The sequence below is a fragment of the Echiichthys vipera genome, assembly GCF_963691815.1.
Source record: "Echiichthys vipera genome assembly, chromosome: 6".
Classification (NCBI taxonomy): domain Eukaryota; kingdom Metazoa; phylum Chordata; class Actinopteri; order Perciformes; family Trachinidae; genus Echiichthys; species Echiichthys vipera.
The window spans coordinates 4,368,916-4,396,463 of NC_139831.1; the positions used below are offsets into that span (position 1 = coordinate 4,368,916).

A 27,548-nucleotide genomic window follows, 5' to 3' on the forward strand; every position below is an offset into this window, starting at 1 on the left:
CCACACCAGTGTTGCAGAATCTGTGCTGGAGGTTGCCAGTTGTTTTTTTTTTCTCTTGTAGTTGTCGCCCCTCCCCCGCCCTTTAGATCCCGATTTGCTGGCTTGTTATGACTTTTACCGTCGGGTGTTTGCTTGGTGTTGTGTTGATCGTCTTTGCATAAATAAAAAGGTTTCGGCACAGTCCGCAGCCACCGGGCCAAAAAAGAAAACAAAAAAAAACAACAACCGTTGTGTCCGTTTTAGCTACAGCAGATCCATCTTGGGTCTGTAATGGAGCAGGAGGGGGGATTTCTGCAGGGGGAAACAAAAACACCACCTCAGTATGAGCTGTATTTTACGACCATTGTGTTTTCCAAACCTCTGCTACGAACAGCAGTTAGCTGTTCGTAGCTAATGCTAATGCTTTGTTCTCTTGGATCCTCCTGTTGAATATGGACCGGGCTCCTGAAATTGGGTCTTTAAACTGTAAGTTTGTGTTACACAAACGGAAAAAATCTTTTACCAACATGTTGTTTACTTTGAGCTTTGCTACGTTGCTGTTAGTACGTCATACATTGATCTGATTGGTTGATTTGGCCCTCATGTTGGTGATAGACGGATGGTCAATCCACTCAGCAGCCAGTGTTAACGCCCTTTCCCAAAAGCTCTCCAAACGAGAGTGTCCAGACGGATATGCTGCAAATTATGTGAATCAATCCATCTGGAGTCAGGTTACCACTGAGCAGCTTTCATAAGAATGAACGGGGCTCCACCTCGACTGCTGGATTCAGTTCTCTGAACACATCCATGGTGCTTTTTCAGTCAGAACTGAATCACACCAATGTCAAAACGGCATTGAAATATGTTATACTCACTGGTCGTCACAGGCAATACAAAACAATCACCAAGTTTTTAAAACGTGTGTTACCTTAAATCTCCATCTTGTCACAACAACAAATTTCAAAGTGTGGTCCTTTCCCAAGATTTCTTCGTTGCATAAAATGTCCAGCTGTGGAAAAAGACAACAAAAGAGCAAATTATTGAATGATTTCTGACCTCAAGAGGTCTGTTGAAATAAAACTTCCACCACCTGTATGCTGCCACCTCTCTCTGCTCTTATTTGCTAAAGCCTCTCTGATTCTTGGAGAGCACACTTATTTTGACATGGCGCGTGGCCCCTGGCTCTTGTGCAGCAGCGGGGCTTTTTAGGGGAAACACAGAAGTTCAATACTGAGCAGAGGGCTGGCTCTTCAAATCTACCGCTCCCCCCTGTGAAGTCAACATTGATATTCTGCTGAGCGGCGCCTGGCATCTGCATCTGCCAGTCAATACTGGGAGACAGAGAGAGAGAGAGAGAGAGAGAGGGAGGGCTGGAAGAGAACACCACCGCAGTGGCACCTGCTGGCCCTGACTGGATTAACACCAGCTTTTATCAGCACAGAGAGAGGAAGAAACTGTGATGAGGAGGAAACTAAAAAAGAATCCAGAGGAAGAGATGGAGCGCTGTGATTTCATCTTGAAAGTCAACGAAGGCTTTTGAGTGAAAATGAAAGAAATCTGAGGGGAAAAAAGTACAAAAAATGAATGAATGAATTTAACCTTTTAAAACCCTGGTTGATCTTCTGAAAAATGCAACGTCACAGAGGGTTATCACAGGACAGCGACCATGTGCAACCTCTGATGCGAGGGTGAGTGGGTATCGATGAGCTGAAGGGTCACGAGCTAACAAATGCTAATGCTAATAATTAAAATGATAACCTGCACTATGTAATCTTCCAAAATGACTGTATATCAAAAAGTCATGCATTTAAAAGAGGTTGGTCTCTTCTATTGATGTGTTAATTTCCTGCAGAGTCATTCAGATGTGTGACAGGACTACAACGGGTTTACAAACAGGAAGAATGAGTAAATGACACGCGGTGTTCTGACAAAGCAAAGTGTCGTAAAGCGCTGCGCTCGGCTCGCCGCTGAAAACAGAACCGGGGCGAACAGCAGCTTTTAATAGTCAATAGACGGGACAACAATGGCTGGTGGGGGGAGCGGCCGTCCTCGCCAAAGTTGTGCTGTGGAAGCCGACGATATGATGGAGCCTACCCACTCATCTCTGTGACAGCCAGTAAAAAAAGGACATGGAAAATATAAAATAGAAGACACGAAGGCGTCTGTGATGGTAATTCACGGCATTCTTAAAATCCATCTGTCAAATTATCGCCCACTCTTCCCCCTGCTGCTCTGCACGGGGGCGGGAGAGACAATAAATAGAAAAAATTACGACATGCAGATATCATAAAGGCTCGTTTCCTGCTGAATATACCAGACACAAAAGGCCTGGTATGAGTCAGTGCAGGGAAAAGTATAATTAACTGACCTTTATGTAATTTCTTGTGATTAACTAAACTTTCTGATACACGCCGCCCAGCTGGTGCCTCCACACCAGTATTAAAGATTCAGCTCCGTATTTCTACAAATCTGGGTTTGTCAGGCTTTAATGAGGGCAGATGATGGCATCGACATGCACAGGAACTAAAGAGGACTGAGGACAGTAATCCATAATCACACTTATTTTGTCCCAAAATGCTGTGACATTTATTTTGGTCACTCTCGTCTTGTCCTGCCACTCACTCAAGATCCTTTGATTTAGATTAATTAATCGACTGAGGGGATTGTCTGATATTTAAAACTTTCATGTCTTGTGTTAAACTTCAAAAATGCACCGTGCAGCCTGAGCTTTTCAGTCCAAGCAATAAAACCATCCTCAACAATGGGAACATTTTCTCTTCAACGTGTTCCTTTATGCCCTGATCCCGTGTAAAGCTACGTTTATCACGCCACACGTCCATCAGTGGTTTCCCATTTCCTGTCCTGTTGTGTGATTAGTCTCTGTACCTCATTAAATGATGTCAGGTTAAGCTTTTTGGCGATGAACTTCTTGAGATGGAGGACTGTGGCTTGTGCTGAACAGCGGATCCATTTGCGCTTCAGACCTCGAAGCTTGCTGCTGTTGCACTCCAAACAGATGCTGACCTGTCAGAGAAAACACAGAGAGCAGACGCTGAACATCCCTCCGTGGGGAACAAAAGCCCTTGAAGTCTAAACCAAATAAAGCATGATTACAAGTTTTACGTCTTTTATGCTTTCTTTATGCTGAATGACTTATTTCCAAGAAGCGTATAAGCACATCTCTGCTGAACGCAAGATTTAAAATGGATGCTTTTGCGTGATTGATTGCGGAGAAACTCAGTTTTACCGTTCTGTCGATTAAATTTGATTAGTTGACAGGATCACGAGTGTTAGTCGACTGAGGCTGAGTGAACAGCTGGAGCAGTGCGGCTGTAGCTTGCAGCTAAACATGAGAGAGGTATATAATAACAGCGCTGGAGATACTTAGAATACAGTAGTCTGCTGGCCCGAGAGTGTCTTATTATGACCTCTACTCTTTCATGAAAACAGACTGAAGGATATAAAAGGGTCATGATAGCTGGTTAATTCTGCCTGGCACTGGTGCTGATTGTACGGCACGTCCCACTGAACCGGTATTGTGTGTTTTGTGTGTTTAGATTCTTTCATGCGACTGAGCATCGCTGCCATTCGCCCGTGCTCTGGTTTTTCCCCAGGGGTGACACGGGGCGGTGGTTTTGGCAGTCGATGGTTGCAGGAGTCAGAATGCATTACGACTACTACCCCCCCCACACACCCACACCCTCCAAACACACAGATCAGAAGACAGAAGTGGCAAAATCCTTGTATTTCTTCATTTGCACATGTCCTTCTGTTACACTCCCTCTGCCTGTCTCCCTCTATCGAGACAGGAAAAACTAACATTACCCTGTTTTTGCTTACTTTGAAATCATATCTGTGCTCAAATAAACACTTGGTTGTATAAGCAAAGTGCAACACCGTAATATGTCTGCTTTCCAGCGGCGCTGCAGTGAGGGAGGCTCGTAATGTGAAATAAAAGCCTCGGTGGTGATGTGGACTCCGCAGCGGCTCGGCGGCAGTTTCATTACATTACAGCACATTAGTGATGTCAATATGGGGCCAGAGAGCCCTGCTGCAGCCATACACACTCGCGGTGACTGATGCAACACCGAGGCATATCGAGAAAACATCAAATGTGCTTTTGGTGTCACACAGACGAGCTCATTACTGAGTCCTGGATGCTTGCAGAGGTCTGAGGCAAAATGTCTACTGGTATTGTTCTTTTTAAGTCGTGTGTAAAAGAAACGCTTCGGCCTCTCTGTGCGAGTGTTGAATCCTCAAAGCCCAACTTGCAGTTGAGGTTCGATTAATAATTTAGAGCAAAGCTGCCTTAGTCCAACTGTAGTTAATTAGATTAACACAATCTTTTCTCACTGCTTGGAGATCTTATCAGAATTTAAAAAGCCCTCAAATTTCATACCTCATCTGAAAATATCAACTACTTCATGCTGATGAAGTAGGTTTCTCGCTCTAAAGTAATTATTTTTTCTTGTTGTTTCTTGGTGTACAGCTACATTCATTAGCTACCTCGGCTCTGCCTCGCGCCCTGAGGTTGAACTCAAAAAGGTAGTCCAGAAGACAGCGGAGGAGTCTGCCGGTTCTTGCACCATCTTTCTGAGACAATTTCCGCCCTCATCTACATTCTTCTTGATTGCAACCGATGCCATTATTCCGCCGGACCGTCTTGCTTTGCATTTTCCAATCTTTTTTCTTCACCACTCTCTGCTTTTCTAATTATCTCTATAATCTGGAAAATGAGAGGTTTTCGGAAGGACATTTACTGCATTACAGCCATTTGTCCTCAATTGTGTTTATCATTTTACAGCTAAATGAAAGTCAACACAGAAGTGGTAGTCTAACTCACCAGAGTGTGCATAGAAGCCTGCCATTGGCCGAGACAGTGTTACTGAAACAATAGAAGACAACTCTAGGCTAGCAAACTACACACTGAAACAATCGTGCAATAAGACAGGCCGGCTCGGTTCTCTTGGTAAATGTCGAAGGGACCTTCTGACATGTTTGAACCCCAGTCAACTTGGAGGTTTCAGATTCAAAGAATGGCCTAGCTATTGTGAAAGTGCCGCATGGTGTTGGTAGTGACCCCCTTGGTCGACCTACGTCTTTTAATGTTCATGTGGCGCTTCCCTCTTGCATGGATTTTAACGCCATGGCCTGCTTGGTTCCACCAAGACAAGTTCTCTCCTTACAGTATTTTACGAATGCACTGTCGCTGCATCCCGGGTTTAACATCGTCAAAGATGATTGTGATTGGTTTAAAGATGTACAGACATCCCTGAATAATGCTAAAATGAAGTGTGGAGATAAGTTAGCACCTTTAGTCGTCTTGCATAGCCTGATCTGTTACTAGTGTGAGCGGAGTTAGGATTGTCTCGATGTACGTATCGTTCTAAAATCCCTCCCTACTTGTTGCTGGTATATTTCTTCAACCTCAAAGGACTTGATTCTTCCAAACAACTCCTTTGTTCTGACAGTAATGATGGCATTATTTTGGAGATTAAACCGTAAAATATAGAACCTCTGCAGTCAGACAACTCCACAGCTAATCTATAGGTTAGTGATGTCCAAATGAAGCCTCATGCACCATTAGTAGTATTAATTGAGTCCACTAGATGGAGCTCTTGGTTAAAAGAAAAGGGCTCACTGAACGGTAATTCCTTTGTTGAACAGAGAGCTCCAACTAGTGGAAAATAATGAACATGGTTCATGAAGCTTCATTTGGACTTCACTACTATAGGCAGTCTTTCCCTGGCTCCCTGTAGAGGGTTTATATACGAGGTCTTGTAAACTGAAAGCACCTTAACAAACCTTTTATTCTTCCACAGAACGAGAGGAGAGTTACAGCAGTTTACAACTATGGGGCTAACAGCAATCATTCTTATCCTCCAACTAAGTAGATGACTGTAAGATCAGAGAAGTACACCCCTCTTTCTTGATGGTATTGCATTTCATAAAGGCACTTTTGCCGGCCCTGCCGTCCTTGCAGACCCCTTCTTCAAAGAACGTCTCCATCCTACTGTATCATAATCCATCACAGTCCTTTCTCTTCATCTTCTCATGTCATCTTTTCCTCAGTCTGTTCTGACAAAACTCACCTTCATTTTCACAGGATCTCTCACTCAACATTCATCCTTCCATCCTATCTTTTTTCTAATCCCCCCTCATCACCCCACATGGTGACTCACTTTCTGTCTTGCACATCTCTCATCTCCATCGGTTTGATTCCTCTGCTCTTTCCCTCCCGCCTCCTCCTCCTCTCAGTGACATTTGACATGTCTGCATTCAGCTCGCACAGACCAGCGTATTAGCTATTCTGGACGCATTCTGCACTGCTGCTGAATATCCAAAGGGCAAGATCTTTTCCCTCATCGGGGGCAGCTTGTCTTCCCCACATGGCTTTAAGGAGCCGGTTGACTGGAGACGACTGGCTTTTTTTGTTTTTTTCTGTTTTGTTTTAGAACCGGCCTGTTGAGTTTCCGTCCTCTTAAAAACGACTAAAATGATGTTAAACCAGTCTTCTTCAGCCTGTGCAACACTGCAGAGGAGACGCTTTGTATTTCTGATAGAGTCAGGCGATACAACAATTAATCTGCTCTCTCTGCATTATTAATATTTCAGAATATGCCAGAATACAAATGAAATTTTAAAAAGATTCCAGTTTGAACAGTGGAGGACAGTGATGTGGCGCGTTGGTGTCTGCTACTAAGTGGTTCTATACAAATGAAACAGCTGAAACACCCAAGACAACAGAATCCAGTAATTGTAAAACAGCCTGGTAACTCACAAGGGGCCCACTTTTATAAAGGCAATACTTGATATGCAGGCTTTTAAGGCAATTGTAGCCACAATTATCACCAACAGTACTCTAGTTCCTGACAGACTGCTTTGTAGCCCACAATTATTTTATCCAATTTGCTGCTCCTAATCTCTACTAAAGCACAAACCAATGACTACTGCCTCCCAAATTTACTTATCTATAAAATGTATTGTTAAAAAAAAACTCAATTCTCACCTACGTCTAATGCTAAACATCCATGCAGACAGTTTTATTGAGCCACGTTCTTAGATAGCTGATATTTCTGCCTCCATGCAATTAAAGATAAAGCTTCAGTGTGGAATTAACGCATATCTAACGTATAAGGGAACATATGTTACATTCAAGCCCTTGCCAAAAAAATTCACACAATGCTGATCAGGTCTATCATTGCCAGGGAAGGCTCTGTATTTCTCTGTATATCAGAGTTGCGTGTTCTGTGGTGACATTTCCACGGTGGCACAACGGAGGACGTCGATACAGCTTCTTTGTAGTCCACAATGCTGTTCACGAAGATGATACATAGAGTGCCGTCAACCAACTTTGCTCACTTACTTAAAGTTCTTCAGTGTAGCTGCTTTTTCTGCCTCTCTGATCGGTTACACGGTAGGTTAGTCTACCTGTATTATACAATAACTGGGTTGTGTCTAGATCAGGTGTCTCGAACTGAACTAGTAAAGGGCCGCTGTGGCTGCGGGTTTTCATCCAACCAAGCAAAATCACCTGACCAGACTTATTCAACCAACTGAATCGCCTTCACGCAGTTTGATTTGTTGGATCAGGTGTGTTCTTGCTTGGCTAGAATGAAAACCAGCAGCCACAGCCTTCCTTTACTGGATTAGTTTGAGAAACCTGGTCTAGATCGTAAACATAGATTTGCTAAAACTTGCAAGAACTCTCATGAGGCTCGCTCTTTAACTAATACTAAAGAGCGCATTGGGATGAAGTGGTGTTCACCTCCGGTCTCCTAAAAGGGCGTGGCTTTGTTTAAAAACGTACTGAATATCAGGTGGATGAAAAGTTGTGTTAAATGCATTTATACTTTTCTTAGTTGTCAGTAGACATTTACACAACAAACAGCTTTACTTAATATTTTAAAATGTCTTATCTGCGCGTTTACGAACGTTAGTTGACTTTAGCTTAGTTGTGTTCAAAATAGGTTCAATATTTACTTAAGTGTGACTTTTAGAAGTGATTTTTCTTTTCTAATTTAGGCAAACTGAGCCTTTAAGTTAATCTAAGGCTTGTTTTTAGAGAGGAAATGAAAAGCATAGACCCATGAGCGAGGGCTTACCTGCTCGTCGCTACGGTGATAGTCGTTGTCCTCTTCTGGTTTCTCCTCTCCTGCCTCCTTATTGGCCGTCTCCTCCGATTTTGCGTCTCCTGTGCAGAAAACCAGAGGTGGGAAAAGCGTTGAGCTGCCATGTTGTAAATTCTGAATAGAGATGGATATTTGCTCCCCGGAGTAGAGCGCGGTAACAGACCTGAACATGCAACATACAGTACACACGATAAAATCAACAAAAACAACAAAAAGCTGATCACAAACAGGCCTTTATGTGTGCATAGTTCAAATACGCTTAACTGTCTCAAATTGCAACTGCATCGTGCTCATTCAAGTCAGGAAACTTGAGCTTAATTGACGTCCACGGGTGCTGTTGGAAACAACAGACGTGTTTGTCTCTCTGCCGTATTTAAACAGCCGGTGCCTGTTGGAGCGTAAAAACGCTTCCTGCAGAGTGCCATTTATAAGGTAATTACATGTCCAAGGGTGTCAAAGCATCCTTTATTCAACTTATCCGCTGCCTGGGCACGTCTCTGATACAGGGCGACTTCTAAACAGGAGAATTAGCCTACATGAGGGCTGGCATCAGCTCTACCTTAATTGAGTTCCCCTGGTTTTTCCTTCCAAGGAAAATGGAAAGGACATTAGAGAGAGCAGCAATCTCTGGTGAACACACGGGAAAAACAGGAAGGGATAGATATTTCTCACACTCTGTAATATTGAGAGTAATGTGTTCAGAGTGGTCCCAGAAAGGTAAGGTACTGTTGAATAATACCCCACTCAGTCTCTGGTTTGGAGCTGCGAGAAGTCTGAAGGACGCAGTACACCTCGAGTCGACTACATTAAAGGAGATTCTGTGAAAAGCTGAAGGGAAAATGTGTCTTAAAAGAAAACAAGGTTATATTCATTCACTTCATTTTTATTTATTTTAAACCTCAGGAACACTTTGAGGGAGAGAGCCTCATTTTCAAATGGTGCCGAGGGACTTAAACAATAAAGAGGAGACAACTCCAATCAAGAAGCAGTAAAAGAATAAACATGGCTTTATCAATTTAAACAAAAAGAGAAATAATTACAGTTACGATCAATAAGGTATGCAACTAAACCTTGGAATTGTCTCAGCAGAATTAAATAGGCAGACAGAAGTTTTATACTTTTCTTTCTATGTGGATATTTGGATGTTCCTTTTTGCTTCATTTATTAACGTTATCTACGTTTATTAAGCACATTGAACTGCCCTATTTCCTTGACAGAAACCAAGTCCACCCAGCTGGTTGGTAAAAATGACACCAGGAGCCAACGACATATAAACAATATGTGCATGTACATGCACTTTAGTAATGTGGTAACTGTCAGCTTTTGTAGCTACAGTAATCTTGAAGGTCAAATGGTATCAACAGTAGACATAGGGACTGTGGAAAGGGATTAAAAGATATATATAGTTTACACGAGTATAAAATTGGAGGAGGGCTTCCAAAAGACATGTGCCCAGGGGTCTCACAGGACCATGATCCAGCCCTGCTAGTACAGTGCCTTCATTGTGTCTGCATCCGTTTTATGACTATATCGTACCCTTAATGGATTTATCCTTTAAGCTTAGGTGATTAAGCTCTGCTGTAGGTATCATTTTAACCAAAACACTAAAATCAAAAGTTCAGTCGAAACTGAAACACAGAAGTCTTAGTACTTGACTTTCTTGTGTGTACACAAACACAGTGGAGAGAGACACCTCACCAATTTTAAAAGCCTCATGAAGCAGCTGCTTCAATGGGGTCCACGGCGTGTGGTTATATGTATATTCTTTTATGGATTTTCTTGTTGACTGCTATATTGTAGTAGTATTGAATTTTTATATATATATAACTTAGTTATCACAGTCCAAAATTGCGGTGCTGTGACAAAAGTGCTGCACAGATGGGTATTGCTTTTCTGTAACCTGTAAAATCAAAAGAAATGTAGTCTATTCTTCCTGGATTCAGTGGATGCAATAACATGGTGGGTGTGTGTATGTGTGTGGGTGTGTGTGTGTGTGTGTGTACGTGTGGAGAGTTCACTTCAGCTCAGGCTGTAGATGGGATTGCGTTCACCCCTCTGTGACCATTTTCCGTTCGGGGCCAACTGTCACCAATTCCACTGAGTGTTAGCAGGAGAGGTGTGGGCTCGCTCTGATGTCTCTCTGGTGGTTGTCTCGAGAGTCGGCCTCGCTGATTGCTTATCAAGAGGGGCTCGCTCTTATTGTTGTGCGCCTCACCTTCAAACAACCCTGGAGTATCCCAGGGACTCTCAACAGCGATGAAAACCCTGTTTGTGTTTGAGGTAATGGGATGATTGCTCAAGTCTGGGGGAATTTACTAAAATGAACTGTCTGTCTCTCACAGAGTTTCTGTCGCTCACTCATTCTGGATGTCGGTCTCACATAAAATGAAATCACAAAGGCGTGTAACAATACAGGCGATACCAAGTGGGGCTGCTTTGGGAATCACATGGAGTAAACCAGCTGTACGTGCGCGTTTATATTGTGACAAAAGAGAAAAGTGCACTCAGCAGGGTGATCACGGCACCATGTCCCAGCATTTCCTTGCGTTAAGTGCTCAGGAAGCAATTTAGAGAAATGAGTCCGGTGGGAGCCAAGATTCTGTTTTGTAGGTGTCTGGGAAGGAAACGTACAATGTACGACTTAAAAGCAAAGTGAGTATCCCTGCGTGATGTTTCAAACAGCATGAACTATGCTGTGACATTATCTGCTAATGTCACAGTGCCATGATTGGTTGACTGATGGGTCTGTGGTGTATACCATGTGTGTCTCTTTGTAACCCCTTAGGAGCACTTTACTCATGACAATCAAAAACTTAACGTTCGTAAGCCTAAAGGGTGAAAGGTTTGTTTGGGGAGTGGGCAATGGCAAAGTCTGAGGGCACACTCACACTGCCCATCCAACTGTTTTTTTATGTTTTTATCTGACAAATCTGCAGTAAACACTCCGCATCACAACACCACGAAAACGTGCAGCATGTTATTGAATGTCCGTCACGGGGAACAGACATATAGAAATAGACATCATAGCCCTCAATGCTCGCGCACATGCTCACGCTAGTGCCCGTACATGTGCATCCGTTCTTTACTAAAGCCCACCTCTCTCGACCGGGCTGCAGACGGCAAGCGCGCCGTGTCTGGACACATTTGACCAGTGTGAGTACAACGGTTCTGAGACTTTAGCCGTGAATGGTCAGTGTGAGTGCGCCCTGAGTCAGTGGGATCGATCATCAAACAGACTGTACCCCGCCAGCTCCCTAGTACAAAGTCTGTGTGACGTGTGAACAGAGCAGGTCAGAGACTTAATAGTGAGCGAGTGGGCGTGTTGATGACTTTTCAAACACTCGAGGGTAAAGGAGGAGGGTCCTTCCATTAAGCTCTTCTTTTCAGAAGGTGTACGGTTGTTTTTCTGTTCAATACGGAAACTACTGTAGATGCAGGAATATTTCCAAAAAGACAAACTGGTGGAACGAAGCGTAGAAGACACCAAACAAAATGTCTGACTGGGGATTTGGGCACTCATCAGACCCATTTAAGGAACGCCAAGAGAACATTTTAATTTTTCCATTTTTAAGTTCCCTTTTGAATAACAGCAGAGAATGCGTTGTCACCAAGTTAAAAGCAAGGCTGTCTGGTGCAGAGCCCACGTGCTTTTCAAGGACATGCAACAAAGACCAACTGGTCCTGAATTCAGCCCTGAGGAGTTGGGAAGCGCTGCTCTGTCGTGCGTCGTTAGCAACGCGCCAGCAGCAGATCTATTTAACTCTGCTGGTTTAGAGAGGGCCCAAGAGAAAGTTTCCATTTCTGAGGGATTCTGGTTAAATGAGACTTTAATTAAGCGTAAATGCAGTTCAGCTTCGGCTAGCAGGGGCGACATTAACACAGTGCCCACCGTCGCCTCTGCTTAGCGGAGTGCGGTCTCTGCTTCATCATGTGCCGATCTTAAACAAGAGCTAATGAGGAGCATCCATTTTCTAAGACTAGAGATTAAAAGTGGCAGTAAACAAGCCAGAGTCTGGCTGAGTGTTTTATTGTAAGAGAGTTACATGTGCAGATGCTGGCCTGGTGTAGTAATAAATAATAAAAAAATATGTTTTTGACCTTTAGCTTTAGCATCTTGAGATCACTTTTTACTTAAACAGTGGCACCAAATTAACATAGGAACATGGTTCAGCTCAAACTACGTTTTCTCGATGTTGACCCCCCTTTCTATGAGTGGACTAAAATAAAATACACTTTTGTGTGTGCAGTGATATGTAGCATTTCTTTTTCCCTAGACAGTTTGTTTTAATGTTCAATCCTTCTGTATTATAGAGGGCAGATCTTAATCACTGTTCGATTACTTCTGTGTCTTAGTCTGCCCTGAAAACTCTCTGGAGCCTGCCAAGGCCACGACTCCCTGCAGGCTGCACGATACAGATGCAGGGTTAACACTTCCTTAATTTCATGTTTATTAGAGTATTTCTGATTCTGATGCTTTATAGCCAATGAGGTGTTCACACATCTCCTCTTGCTGCCCCAGGCCACCTTCCTAGAATAAGAATCTGATGTTTGAGTCTTGTTGAATTGATTCTTTGTGTTGACAACTCTTCTGTTTCTCCTTGATCGAGAATGAATAAACTCCTTTCAGTATTACTGGACTCTGGCACTGTGAATTATTTTCTGGCATCGCAATAAATTCTTCCCTAACACGCAGGAACACGAAGGCTTTATGATGCATTTATTCAGCTGTAAGGAAAACAGACTGATACTTTAAGGACATTTCTCCAGATAAAGAGCCATCAGGGGTGCCATCTTAATCTCTCAGGGTGTTTTCAGACTCAGGTGAAATTATTCAGTCTAGACCAGGGGTGCCCAATGCCGGTCCTGGAGAGCCACTGTCCAGCATGTTTTAGGTTTCTCCCTGCTCTCAACACACCTGAGTCTAACAATCATCAAACTGTGATAAGCATCAGCTGCTTGATAAAGACCACATCATGAGATTCAGGTGTGTTGGAGCAGAGAAAAACCTAAAACATGCAGGACAGTGGCCCTCCGGGACCGGCATTGGGCACCTCTGGTCTAGACAGTGACTTCGCTCCTTGGGAACAATTCATACTGCTGCTGCTTTCGTCCATGTACCAATGAAGCAGCCCCTTGAAACAAGGAGTCTCATTTTGAAGAGTGCACAGTAGGAAAAACAGGATAATCTATTCCTATTGAACTGTGCTATTATAAATGCTATTGCTACATAAAAATATACTGCATTCTTTCATCTTCTTTTTTTAAAGTTCTTTTGTCCAGCACCTGCAGCACCTGGTATTTATCGTCTCGACATGCGCTCATTTGTAAACCTTTTTGCATAAAGTGACATATTGATCCCAACACATCCAGGAGAGGATGATTGACTTATTTTCTCAACTGCACTTGAGTTTGACAGCAACTGTCAGAATTTACAGAACACACCGAACTTTGTTATCAACACAAAGTGAAATATGTGGAAATGCTGGTAGAATAAAAAACAACTTTAATTGCAGACTTTACTGTCCCGAGAGAGAAAACTCTCTGTTCAATGAGCCTCGGAACGATATGCAACCACGTTTCAACAGATTTCCTTGTGTCAAAAGTCCAAATATGATGTTTATCTTTACCCGAGGCTAGAGGCGTCATATTTGTTTGAGTTTAAGCACACTGAACAAAAAATGGTGTTGAAATGCATTTGTTTCTATTTCTGTTGGTGTGCAAATGATCCTTAAAATGTGTTTGTGTACGATTGTGCATGTGTGTTTGTGTGCTGTAGCTAAACCTGACTTCAAGCCATGAGGCACGGGAAGCCGGAGAGCGGTTCCATTTCCATTTGAGCCTTAATTACCAAAATCAGAGAAGGGAGATTAGGCGAGCGATTAGACCTGCCGCTTTGACGGCCCTCTGGCCACACAATCACGCCAGCTCTGGGAAGGGAGCTGGGACGGAAAAGCCGTCGTGCACAAGTGGGCCAAGGACTTAGCCTGATTGGCTAAATTGCCTTCATTTCTACTGCTTAATATCTTCTTCTGTTACCTGTAGTTGTGATGTTAAAGTTACCCGTTATGATTTTGGGGCTTCAGTCAGAACAAGAAGCTAACGCTGCTGAGGTGACGACTTTTCCTTGAAACTCATTTTAGCAGTTTTGTGACTGTACCGTGTTTCGTCCAGAATGTAAAAATAGGCTAATAGTTTTCCTCGGGGATGGTTTAGCCGGCTTTAATCACGCCACGCTGTGCAGAGCCATGAACACATGCATTTCACAGCCTGTGGTCTTATATCCTGCTTGTACAGACACCAGGTTTTTTTTGCTGTGCTGTGCCGTCCTATAGAAAACCCTTAAACATCACCCTGGCTCGTGGATCAGATTGGCTCAGATATCCCTACTTACCCTCTTACTAGTCCTTGTATGAAAAATCTGAGTGGTTTAAATACTCCAAATGATTCAGCAGATTAGAGGAAAAGAGCTTCTTGATGGCTTATCAACTCATCGACACGAGTTATACTTTACATCAAGTATAAACCGAGCTTGGATGAGCCCGAACTGACTGGAATATTAATTCATATTTATGATGAATACACAAATGTGTGGCCTGCGATGTGTTGAGCTGTGGCATTTATTGTATTTGTATTGTAAATGTTTCACTCCTTGTAGTGTGCATTAGTCCTACTGCTACTTTGAGGACCTTCAACTCATAACTCATGTCACATATTATAGGTTTTGCCGTGCTTTGGCCTCTGTACTACTTTAAGGTAGTGTTGGATGGGGGGAAACAAATAAATCACGCTACTAAAGCCACCAAAGGTAGTTATTGGATTCCCACAGAGGCTGCCCTCATGAAAACAATTTGCATATCTAACCAGATAAAAGCACATCCTGTGTGTTAATAAAAACAGCCGGAGGAGGGTGTGTGTGTGTGTGTGTGGGGAGGAGCGTACCATTGCGTTGATCTAGATGAGTCTTCATGTTGCAAAGCTCTCCTTTAATGTCTCCAGGCACCTCCATTCCCAACTTCTGATAGAACTCCCGCTGCTTCTTTATCTCCGCTGTATAAGAGGGCCGCAGAAAGAGAGAAAATTAGAGGACGGCGTCGTTTTCTCAAGGTCACTGCTGTCCCTGGTCCTTTAAAATTCAGTGGTGTGTGAGATTTCGTGTGTGTGCAAGGCAAGCCCATTTGTAAACACAGTCACTGTCATACCTGTAGGACCAGTAAAGGGTCGTTTTATCATATGAACAATGTCCAGAGAAGCAGGTGCAAACACTGCCTGAAGTTGCCCTTTCACACATGCAGCACGCAACATGAGATTGTCTGCGTCAGACGCATTCTCACCTACTGGGAAAAATATATGGGGTTCAGGTGAGGGGTGGCACCTGGGTAGAGTGTGCAGGAGGCAGGACATGATGGGGATTGCACTCCGGTCATCTAGGTGGTTGTTTATTAGCAAAGTGGGAACCGTGTCTTTTCTGCTGTTCCTTGAATTTGTCTGAAGATTTTGGAACTTATCAACAGAAGTTCCTGAAACTGTAGTTTGTTTTCTTCCAGTTTTCGTGAGCCACGTGATACAAACGTCATCAACACTCCCCCACTGTGAATTCTCAGACTCACACATGGGCTCAATCAGAGATTACACAGACTTTGCACTAGGGAGCCTGCAGCGTAAAGCCTGTTTAATGCCCGGTCCAACTGATCTGGACATTTACGGTCTCACATAGAAGAGAGAATTTAAGGGTTGCAGTGAGGGTGGGAAAGGCTCTAGTGAAAGCAAGAGTGTTAGGTTATTAATTAGATCTCTTGTGGATTGCATCATAAAGTAAAGCGATGCATGACACTTACCCTCTTGAAGTCCCGGTACCAACTTGTAGACAATGTCTTGCATTGTTCTGTCATGGCTGGAAGAGAAGGGAAAAACTATGAGTTACCTCTGCATTTTAGATGTTTAAAAAGACAGGAAAGCAGAACATTTTTGCCCCTTTTTCTTATAAATAAATTCATGTATTCCGGCCTCTAAATGCAGCAATCTGAGGAGGAATTATCACTCTCTGCACATGTCTAGTTTTGTCCAGTTTACGCTGTGATGAAAGTCTGTAAACGGGCAGAACTTTGTGTGAACACGCCACAGGAAAGACTGATTTACAGCACAACTCTGCACACCACCCACTGAAAAGCACAGATATCAACCTGACATCTATTGAGAGATGTAAAATCTGTTATAACGGACGAAAACAGTCAAATAACACCAGCTCTCAGAGGCCAGTGTGCAGCATATGCTCTGTCAGTCAGTGTTAAATAGCCTTTTGCCTGTCAGGCAGTGCAGGTGACTCAGGTGCTCAGGTCTGCCAACGCCAAGCTGCGTTTTGACAATCAGCACGAAGCAGCCAGATAACAGACCCGACACGTTGGGTTTGTTGCCATGTTATGGACGTCTATTAAAAAAAAAGTGGCACGTTTGTCTCCTCTGCTGTCCACTGGGAGAGTCTTTGTGTATTTGGCCAGAATGAGCTGCCCGGTGCTGAAGCTTGCTCCAAAAAGGCAGCAGAACAGTGACCCCTGCTGGACAGAGCGGACGGTATCTCCTCTTCTGTATAAAAATGTGACAGAGATGTGCTCTGTTAAAATGAAGAGAAAGAAAAGTCTGTGGGACTCTGCAGAAGGGATGAACACAGAACGATTTTCCCTTATTTGGGGTGTGGGGAGGACACTGTTGCTCCCATTGAAACATATTACATCTTATATACCTATATGGTACCTACAGTTAGCATATAACTCAATTAAACAGCAACACAAATGACCAAATAGAAGGCTGTCTTCTTTCTTCCAATATTGTCAGTTTATCAGTTATATTTTAATGTCAAACCCGTTCGAAGTGCTTGGTAAAGTAAGGGTCACTAACAACTGTATTCCCATTAAAAATATTTCTTGAAAAAAAGGAAATGACACATTTTTTAATACATTCATCCAGCAGTGGTGCATCGATGCAGCCAAATCTCACTACAAAAAATAAATAAAAAATAAATAAAGAACTTAATTATGTTGTTCTGCATAAAGCGTAGCCATGGTTATTTGTTCTTATGAGTTGAACGTATCCAGAAAATACCAAACTAAGTTAAGTCGCCTGTGTTGCTTCACCACGGGTGTGCAGCAACTTTGAGGTCATGATAAACAATAACTTTAAGGTTTATATACTTAGAATATAAACTTGCATCATATATTTTTTTTAGTAAAGTAAGATATTTATAGGCACCAGATTCATCAACTAATCTTCTTCCCAAAATTAAGAATAACAGGCGTTTCTTTGCAGGGATTTGATGCCAAGAATGATTTTTGCGGCGGCCTTATCGTCGTATACATGTGACATAAAAAAGACTGAAACCATCCAGGAAAGCTGCACTTTACAGCTACAGCACAAGAGTCTGGATTAGTTTCTGGTGAGCTAATTCTCTGTGAGGAGACGTCTGAGTGTTATCTCAAAAATCCTCTTTGATCAATCTCCTTGATGAGCAGATGGTTTTCTCTGTCATCTGTTGGGAGTTTCGCCTTCAAATCATTTGTGATGTTTCCCATCAACTCCAATTTCCTGCAAACAATCAGGCAAAAAAAAAACAGCTGTGCAAAGAGCTAATGTGTCTGAAACGGAGCTTTTCCTGTATAAACAACAAGTCTGCAGACAGTGCAGTTTAGACAGTAATGACTTAATTGCCGGTGCACATTAAGTTTCGGCGTCACATTAATCTGACGTTAATGCATGAGCGCCCGGGGGGGCACGAACAACAACATCCGTCAGTGAGAGGGGGACTTATCGGGCAGAGTGAACTTCCAAAAAAAACATGAAGAAAATGTTCCCTCTTCATTATCTGCTCTCGCCAGGTTAGTCATCGTTGGAAACACCACTTGATTACAATGCGTGGCGCTGTATTTTGCACACACAGACACTCTAGCAGCATGTCCAGAGATAGAAGATGGACAGGAGTGGGTGTGTTTATCAGACACAAATGAGAGAGACGTGGGAATAAAAAGTATATTTCCACAGCTTCCACTCCTGTTGATGCTCAGAGCTTTGGGTTTAGAGGCCGGGGTTGGTGAAGTTCCCCTGACGGAAATCTGACTTTAGGATTGGATTTTTGCAAAACAAACAATAGGCTCTAGGTGCGCATTGAGGCACATTTTGTTGTTTTTTTCCATGAACTCAAATCTTTTAGAAAAACTGGTGTGAAATACTTTGAGGGATAAATCATTTGTTTGAGTTTCGGTGTTATTTCACACTGTGTGCATGCATGTAAACATGGTCAGTGTAGAGCTGAACTAACATGTTTTCTCTAAAATTTCATGGGTTTATTTCATATAGATTATTTATTTATAAAATAACCAGAGAACAAGATATGTTGTGATATATATCGTCATCGAGATATGAAAAGATTTTGGTCATATCGCACATATCGTCCTAGTTTACAGGTCTTGGGGGAGCATTAATGCATATGTGAACATAATATTACATAAAGCCTCTGGTGGCTCCAGAGTGAGCCGTGTGAAAACTGAAACGCTGCCTCGAGTGATGTCTCTTGAGTCAGTGTCAGGTGGGGCCGAAGTCCTCGAGCTTGATGGCTTATCAACTCATTGACACAAGTTATACTTTACATCAAGTATAAACCAAACTTGGATGAGCCCACACTGACTCGAATATTAATGTATATTTAGGATGAATACACAAATGTGTGTCCTGCAATGTGTTGCGTATTCCCCCTGTGTGGACTGGAAGACGTGAGGTTACCTGACCCTCTGCAGCCCACCGCTCATCTCTGATCCAGGTCACAGGGCTACATTACCTGCTACTAGAGTGACACATCTCAATCTCTAAACTAAACCCCCAGCTGTCCGGTTGCATTGTGGGTAATGTAGGCGTCAAGTTTCAACAAGGAAGAAGAATACGTGGAATAAATAAGACGATATCTCTGGTTCTTCTGGTCAGTAAAGTAATGTTAATTAATGTTTAATATGAAAAGCTGCAGCCATCAATGCGACAACCCACTGAAAGGCTTAATAGCCCGTTTAGTATTGTATCCATGTATTTAATGATAAGTGCATATATTGTTTGCTGCACATATTTTCTAAAAGCTCATCCAGGAAACTGAATTTGAAATGATTTTAGGTCATTAATGCTGTCGTGTGTGACATTGATCTATGTCTCTGTGCCTACACAAATACACACAATCACAGACCAACCCTGGCAGAGTGACCACAGACGCTTCTTTCCTGCTCAAACTGTCCAAACCAAATTGAAAAAAGGCGAGCGGCACTTTGGTCCTTGGTAGTTTATTGTTTACTGGCAGTGCACTGCTGATGCCCCCAGAGTCAGTGATGGAGCTGTGTGTGTGTGTGTGTGTGTATCTGTTTGTGAATGTGTGCAAGTGTAAGTGCGTGTGCGTGCGCGTGTGCGTGTGTGTGCGTGTGTGGTCTGCGGCAAATCCCTCACTCACCCGATGTACTGCAGTGGATGGCTCTGATGAATAACAATCCTACACGTGGGGCACGTGTTGTTTTCCTCCAGATACTTCACTAGACAGCTTCTACAGACTGGAGACACACACACACACACACACACACACACACACACACACACACACACACACACACACACACACACACACACACACACACACACACACACACACACACACACACACACACACACACACACACACACACACACACACACACACACACACACACACACACACACACACACACACACACACACACACACACACACACACACACACACACACACACACCCAGGGGAGACATGGTTACTCTCCAAGCTACAGATTTTTAAACAGACCCATTGGCCAACAATGATACTGCATTTAGTAGGTTTTCAAAAGACAGCTGCGGCCCTTTTAAGCACACTTTTAGTCAAGCCTGGGACTGTGTGTAATCCTGATTATCTATTTGATGCTCTGATCACAGTGACTCAGGATGATATGAGGAATGACAACCACATGTTCAGTGTTTGAAAATCTATCATAATTTTCAACATAACTAGACTTCACTGTACGGCCACGAACACTCAAAGTATACCAGAAGGAAACTGTAGAATTGAACACTGAGACTTCCTTCACGCTAACTGCATTCTCAGTTAAAGGAACAAGCCTCTGATGTACCAGCTCAAAGCAGATTGGGGACTTGAAAACCTTTTTCTACAACACTTAATCCTAGTTAACACTTGGCCAGAACTGTCATCGGGACAACTACAGGTCATTATTTCTGATGACTGTTCAAGTAATCATTAAAAACAAGAACCACCAACAGCCATCAAGGGACTAGTGATGGAAATTAGCTGTAGCTTCACGTGTGCAGTGCATCAGACAGTGCTGCTGTGCTTGTACCTTAGATGGCTTGACCTTTCACTTCTAGAAATGTGCATAAAACAGGACATGTTTAAAGAACCAGCACGGCACACGCACGCGCCTACCTCCAATCCTATTTTTCATCGCAGTCTCAGATTCTTTTTGCAGTGGAGCTCAGTCTGTGTGAACAGCTGCAATGGTGACGTGATGTGAATCTCTTTGTCTCGGTGTCTCTGATGGTGAAGCCCCCTTTTCTCAAAGTGAGAGGGAGAATCAAAGCGTCTCGTCTGGACTCTGATGTTCACAGTGAGCAGAAGAAGCTCCCATCTGCGGTACAAGGGCTCCCTCTAGTGGACAGACGAGGTATTACACCGGCTGGGTTCATCTGACACAAGTTGTTCTTTCATGAAGCTGCACGCTTTTGTTGCCTTTAAGGCGTTTAGTTCAGTATCTCTTTTTACGCCGATTTCATTTATGCTGCACAACAATATCAGAGAGACTCATCTGCGAGGTATCTTTCACTTTAAATGGCAAAAGGGTTTCACTTCCATCTGCTTCAGGCAGCCCGGAGAGCGACGGACTGGTCCACGCTCCAGTTTGATTAGATTATTCTCACCGACCCGAATGCACTGTACCAGGAACAAAGAGTGTTCGATCGCATGGCTCCCAACCCAGTGGGGGGTGGGAATGCCTTCGAGCTCGAAACCCACAGACCCCTTTCATTATGTTGCAGCATTATTATTTAACAACAAGAACTGCAAAACATCAACTTGGCTCTTTGCCCAGATCTCATGTGAGCTTTACAGGGCACTTGAGGTCGTAGATGAGGTAATCAGGCCGGGACCTCGTTGGCTCAGATCTTGTGAAACAGCTAATTCTGGGTCGGACTACCTTTTCACTCTCGCAATCATTACACTGGCTTCCTGTACGTCAGAGAATTGATTTCAAAATCCTCCTGCTCACATATAAATCACTACATGGTCAAGGGGCGAGGTATATCACTGATATGCTCCCACTACATAAGCCTTCTACATCACTAAGATCCTCTGAGGCCAATCTGTTAGTGGTTCGCAGAGTAATCTCAAATGAAGGAAAAGCATCTTTCAGTCATTATGCAACAAACAGCTGGAATAAACTTCCTGAAGATTTGAGACTTTCACCCACTCTGACCACTTTTAAAACTAGACTGAAAACTTTTACGTTCACCTTAGCTTTCTGCTAAATCTTCGCACTTTTAACGTCGGCACTGTTTTTATTATTGTCTGTTTTAATTCTCTTTGTCTTTCTGTAATGCATCTTAACTCATGATGTGTTGTGCTGTGAAGCACTTTGAGTCTTCCTTGTGTATGAAAAGTGCTATACAAATAAAGCTGCCTTGCCTTGCCTTGCAGTCCGTACAAAAACATAGACTCACTGGCCTATTTATTAGGTACACCTTGCTAGTACCCTGTTGGGCCCTCTGTTGCCCTCCGAACTGCCTTAATTCTGCCTAACAAATTCAACTCGGTGCTGGAAATGTTCACCCCGATCTGCTGCTCACTGGGTATTTCCTTCTTCTTTTCTGAAATACTCAAACCACGTTTAGTCACTTAAATCGCCTTTCTTCCCCCATTCTGATTCTCGGTTTGTACTCCAGCGTGTCTAGAAGCCTAAATGCATTAAGTCGCTGCCAATTTAGGGGAACTATGACGCTACTGCTTCTGCTGCTCAGCAACATCCAGCACAACCTGAGGCCTCGCTGGTTATACAGGAAGTATCTGGCAATTTGGGTGAGGACTCTTTAGAGGAAGTGCTGCCCTAAAACGAGTTACGCAAGAGCAGCGAAACGTGCCTTGAAGTGCTCAGATGCTCTACATCTGCTTCTTTACGTACTACCTACAACTGGCCCTGCTACAGCTATGCACAATAACACAAGTTAAATTGTGTAGATGAAAAAAATCAATCATGATTCTTTGGCTTTTTCAAACTCTTTTGTGGTTTGTCAGTCGTGTCTGGTTTACTTCCTCTTTTTCTATTTTCCCTTCTTGAGAGCTATTTGTGACTTCTGTTTTGAAAAGAGCCGCACGAATAGTTTATTTACGTAGTCGTATTTAAAAATGGACACCAATACACGACCGCTTTGAGTCTGACAGTCCAAAACGCTTCATTCAATGCTCTCTCATCAAAGAGCACAAATTGTAAATTGCATAAACTGCATGCACACGCAGCAAGTGTAAATGAGAGACGACGTCTTCTCGCCTTCTTATGAGGGCTAATAAATGAGCGGATTACCTGGAGTTGACAAGAATCTAATTTTCTATGAGTCTGTATGTGTATGTATTCACTTCCAGTATTTTAAAATAACACTTAAACAAACCATAAGAGGGGTTTGTTTTATGTATGAGGTTGTTAACTCGACCAACAGCCAGATCACTTCATTGCTGGTGATGTGACGGACTGCACAGACTGAAGGTAGTGCTGTAAGTTAAAACGCAGTGACAGTCGGAGCTGCACGGATCACAGAGGCATTACTCTGCCTGCAGGACTCCTGTAGGTAGACACCTTCTGAGCTAAGAAAACACACCCGGAGACAAACACAGCCAATGTGTCAAATACACTGAAGAGAGAAACTGATGAGACGAAAAGAGAGAAACAGGAACAAAACTGAGAGAAGAGCAGCAGGAGGGAATCGCAGGGGAAGACAGGAAGTGTGTGTGATGGGGGGGGGGGACCTACAGGTGTGTAAGCACTCTGTGACGGTGGTGGCGTCGATCAGGTAGCCATCACACAGACGACATGTGATGTGGGCGTTGATGTGACACAGCTTTATCTTCCTCGTCAGCATGTCGGGGTTCTGCAGAAGAAGAAGAAGAAAAACAGAATTACGGATCAAAGCTTGAAATAAACTCACACAGCACGACTGAGACACACAAACACTGCAGCCACCGAAGCGCATTAATATGATTTTAGGTCAGAGTGAATCATTATGAGCAAACAGTTTGATTGGGAACGAACGAGAGATTTGTTTTGTGCCGTTCTTCAATATTAAAACACCCATCAAAAGGGAACAAATATGCTCTCTCTCTTACTTCAGGTTCTAATTTGCAAATGCATATTAGTCTGGAGTATCCCAGACCAGACCAAGTGTCTCTGGGCGCAATTAGATAGACCTCCGTCTGGCTTACCGGATAAATTCTCCATCTATATTTGGAAGTGCACTGTCTGCTTAGCTCCGCCGCAGACGAGTGTGATAGGTTCAAAGAAATACAAACAAGTCAGAGCGCTTTCCCCCCGTCCCAGAATCACAGACCCGTGTAACATGACCACACTCCAGCGCTGGAGAATTGGCTGTTGTTATGCATCACCTGCTTGTTAAACTAAGCATCATTCAAAATCGTTTCTAATAATGTATTTTTTAACCTTTTTTAACCATTCATATTTTGGGGAATCTTTATCTCGTCTTTTATTGTGTCATCAATGTTATTTGGCAACATTACCACAGACATTTAGGTACAGTATCTATCGTATGTGTTTTACAGAACATATAATGCAGAAAACAAGGCTTTGGTTGATTAAGAAAGTGTCATTAAGCTATTTATTTTTATTTATTTTTATTTAAATGATCAGCAATCGACTGATACTGAACACACAGCACCAATTAAGTGATTTATTTATGTTATTTATTCTTTATTTGAAGGGTCAGAAATGGACTGATAATGAACATACAGCACTAATTCAGGTATTTAAAGTATTTATTCTTTATTTGAATAGTCAGAAATGGACTGATACTGAACACACAGCACTAATTCAGTTATTTAAAGTATTTCTTTTTTATTTGAATGGTCAGAAATGGACTGATACTGAACACACAGCACTAATTCAGTTATTTAAAGTATTTATTCTTTATTTGAATGGTCAGAAGTGGACTGATACTGAACACACAGCACTAATTAAGTGATTTATTCATGTTATTTAGTTTTAATTTGAATGGTCAGAAGTGGACTGACAATGAACATTTGTAGAATTGCTTGACAATGTAATAAATTGTAGGTAAAATGTATAATGGGGTTAAATATTATTTAATAAAGTCATTTATTTCGTAAAGCAGACCTCTGAGCACCTTTGTAGAGTCCTGTTTGGTGCACAGTTCACATAAAAAAAGGTCTATTTTCATTCCAGCTCAATAATCCCCCAATATCGGCTGCGGTGTCTGTAATTGGCGCGGCATTAGTTGCCAAAGTCCATTTGTGCAGCACTCCTCGTCACTGATGAGGCAGGGAACGTACGGAGTCACTGAACGCTTCTTTTGAAACTCAGTGAAGACCGAGTGAACCAAGATCAGCTTCAGCTCAACGTGTGCCGACAGGCAGCGACAGGGCACTCGGCTGGTGATTCACGCTTTAAATGATGTAAACGAGAAGGATGTTGAAAGCAGTGATTTGCTCGACAGAAGTGTGTTGAGTAAGTGAATGACTAAGTGTGGTTTCACATCATCAACAAGCCTCTGGGAGGTTTCCGCGCTCTCACAGAGCTGAGCAAACAGCGAAGCTCGGCTGATGTGTGAACAGTCAGAGAGCTCAGAAATATTTTTCAATGGATACGATTCCTGTGCCGCCTTATTTTTTAATGAACCCTAATGTTCTTTTATTACAGACACAGTCCCTGATTATAGTGCTGTATCAAACTGACCTTTGTCATGTTTTCTGGCGCCGCACCAGTCGTTTCAGATGAGATCCAGCGGTAATGTGCCCCTCACTTATCAAATTACCACAGTTCTCTTCCCTCTTTTACACTTTTACAGTTTGAGAAACCAGTCAGCAGTGTCCTGCGTTCAGCTTTAGTAACCTACATGAACTTTGAGTGGATGAAAATACAGATACACACGTCTGCTTCACCAACCGGTCCTCCCTGTGCGATGACCCAGCGTGATATGTTGTTTGTGTTAGTTCTAAGGGGTTTAGAGATATGTTATTTTAATAAACAATCATAAAAGATTACTCTCTGTCCTTTTTAGTTAACTGTGTTTATCTTGTGTTATTGTAACGACAGACTTCTGCACCACTTAGCTGTCAGTCAGGCAATAATGCTAAAAATATAGTCATATTAAAATACAAAAAAAAAAGGAGCATTTAACTGGATGTCGCTGCTCTAAAACAAGAGAGTGGAAGAGTAAAACAAGGAAGCACAACCACTACAAGCTTCTATCAGTAAAATCCAGCCTGTGTGTATTAGTTAAACGCTAGACACACCGTTAAAGTGTATCTGCCAATCAATAACTTCATCTCTCATCTCATCATCTTCAACCGGGTCGGGTCTCAGGGGCAGGATCTTTAGCAGGGGACCCCAAACTTCCCTTTCCCGGGCCACATTAACCAGCTCTAACTGGGGGATCCTGAGGCGTTCCCAGGCCAGTGTGGAGATCTAATCTCTCCACCTGGTCCTGGGTCTTCCCCCGAGGCCTCCTCCCAGCTGGACGTGCCTGGAACACCTCCCTAGGGAGGCGCCCAGGGGGCATCCTTACTATCATATTTTATCCTAAATGATCGCAGGTCACTGAATGATATCAGTGAACTTGAAGGTAGAAAGTTTGAAGAATGATCACTTGTGCATTATTCTCATTATCACTTTAAAATAATATTGAAATAATCAAGCTGTGAGTTTTCCAAGACTCTGTACATAGAGTAGATTTTTTTCTTCAGTCTGTAGGAAACGGTTTGTAGGCCGGGACGTCTCTGGATCCTACAGAGAACTTCTGTTCATCATCAACTAGCAACCTTTAAAAGAACAAGAAATTCAAAGCGAGTGTCTGAGCTGCAGTCTTTTAAAAGTTCAGACGGTTTCAGTTAGAGCACAGAGAGACACGCCCTGAGGAGACTGCTCGGCTGTCTGGCTCCACTTGTGCTCCGACTTCTCAAGCTCTCCCGGAGTCAGATTTACATTAAAGAAATCATACATTCATTTTATTTGACTGCTTCCATCTCCACCATCCCTCAACTCTACTCTACTCAGCTGCTAGCAGTTTGTTTTCAGCGTTCCTCAACCAGCTCCGCACGACTGCTCCTAAGTTTCTGTTTAAAGTTTCTGACCCGGCTCACCGGCCCTGACGAACCAACAGACCACAACAACAGCACAAAAGCATTAGATGTGAAATAACACCCAGCTACCATTCAGATAATGGCCGGTTGTGTCTGGGAGTGAAGACACAGAGACAGCTAACATCCGTCACGTTAGAGGCTCCGGCCTGCTCTGACATCCTCTCTGACTGCTGAGACAGTGAAGAGTCCGAACTCTGAGACCAGCTGAGATGTTATCATCTTTGTCTTTGCACACTGACAAGAGGCTCCGCAGTCCGTGTGAAAGTGTCAGCTTTTTAAGAACTGAGAAAACTTTGAGACTGATGCATTTTTGTCGTCTCGTGACTTTTTAAAGGAGATGATAAACCCAACATGTCAGAGTTAGAGCTGAGAAGTTTAGCCAGTTGATCAACAGAGAAAAATACTCGTTTAAGTAATTTCTCAAGACAAAACACAAAATATGCCCTTTGTTCTCGCCAAACGACTGAGAAGATTACTACTTTTTTGTCTCTTATGATCGTAAATTGAATATCTTTGGGTTGTTCTAACAAAATAAGCAATAAAGATGTTAAACTGTGATGGGAATTTGTCCCTATTTTCTGAATGTTTTACCATTTCTTGTATTTTATAGTTGAAATAAATCAGTTAATTCAGAAAATAGTAATTTCTAGTTTAAAGTTAACTTCATTTTGCAGTGATGTAGTTTCAATTAGACTAATATTCATCAAGCTCTCTTCGAATGTTACACCTTTTTATGAACTTAATTATAATTCCTAAATAACATGTTGGTATATTTGGGACGCACAGAAACAGTCAAACCATAAGCACCAATGACAAACTAAACACAGTACTAACCCTTTTCTATTTAATATAAAACTGTTAGTAACTCTTTCACCTTTGGTTTCTGAGGCTATGGAAACACAACAGGACCTCTCTGTGATTTTCTGCACTTATAAAGAGACGAGTGGAAACCACGCCGTGTGGTTCTTACCCCTAATACCGCCATGCGTCGACTGTGGATGGTGCAGCAGCCACGTCTCT

The 27,548-nt window shown here is 42.8% G+C and overlaps 1 protein-coding gene across 1 annotated transcript; it reads right to left on the minus strand.

Annotated features, from left to right (window-relative positions):
• On the minus strand, positions 1-27,548 carry pcgf3 (polycomb group ring finger 3). Its single transcript, XM_083914810.1, has 9 exons — positions 27,499-27,548; positions 23,170-23,287; positions 19,585-19,681; positions 15,947-16,002; positions 15,051-15,158; positions 8,085-8,173; positions 2,866-3,003; positions 908-988; positions 1-291 (listed from the first exon to the last, which is right to left on the minus strand). The coding sequence occupies exons 1-9, from the start codon at positions 27,511-27,513 to the stop codon at positions 244-246; spliced, it is 750 nt and encodes a 249-aa protein (XP_083770936.1). The 5' UTR covers positions 27,514-27,548; the 3' UTR covers positions 1-243.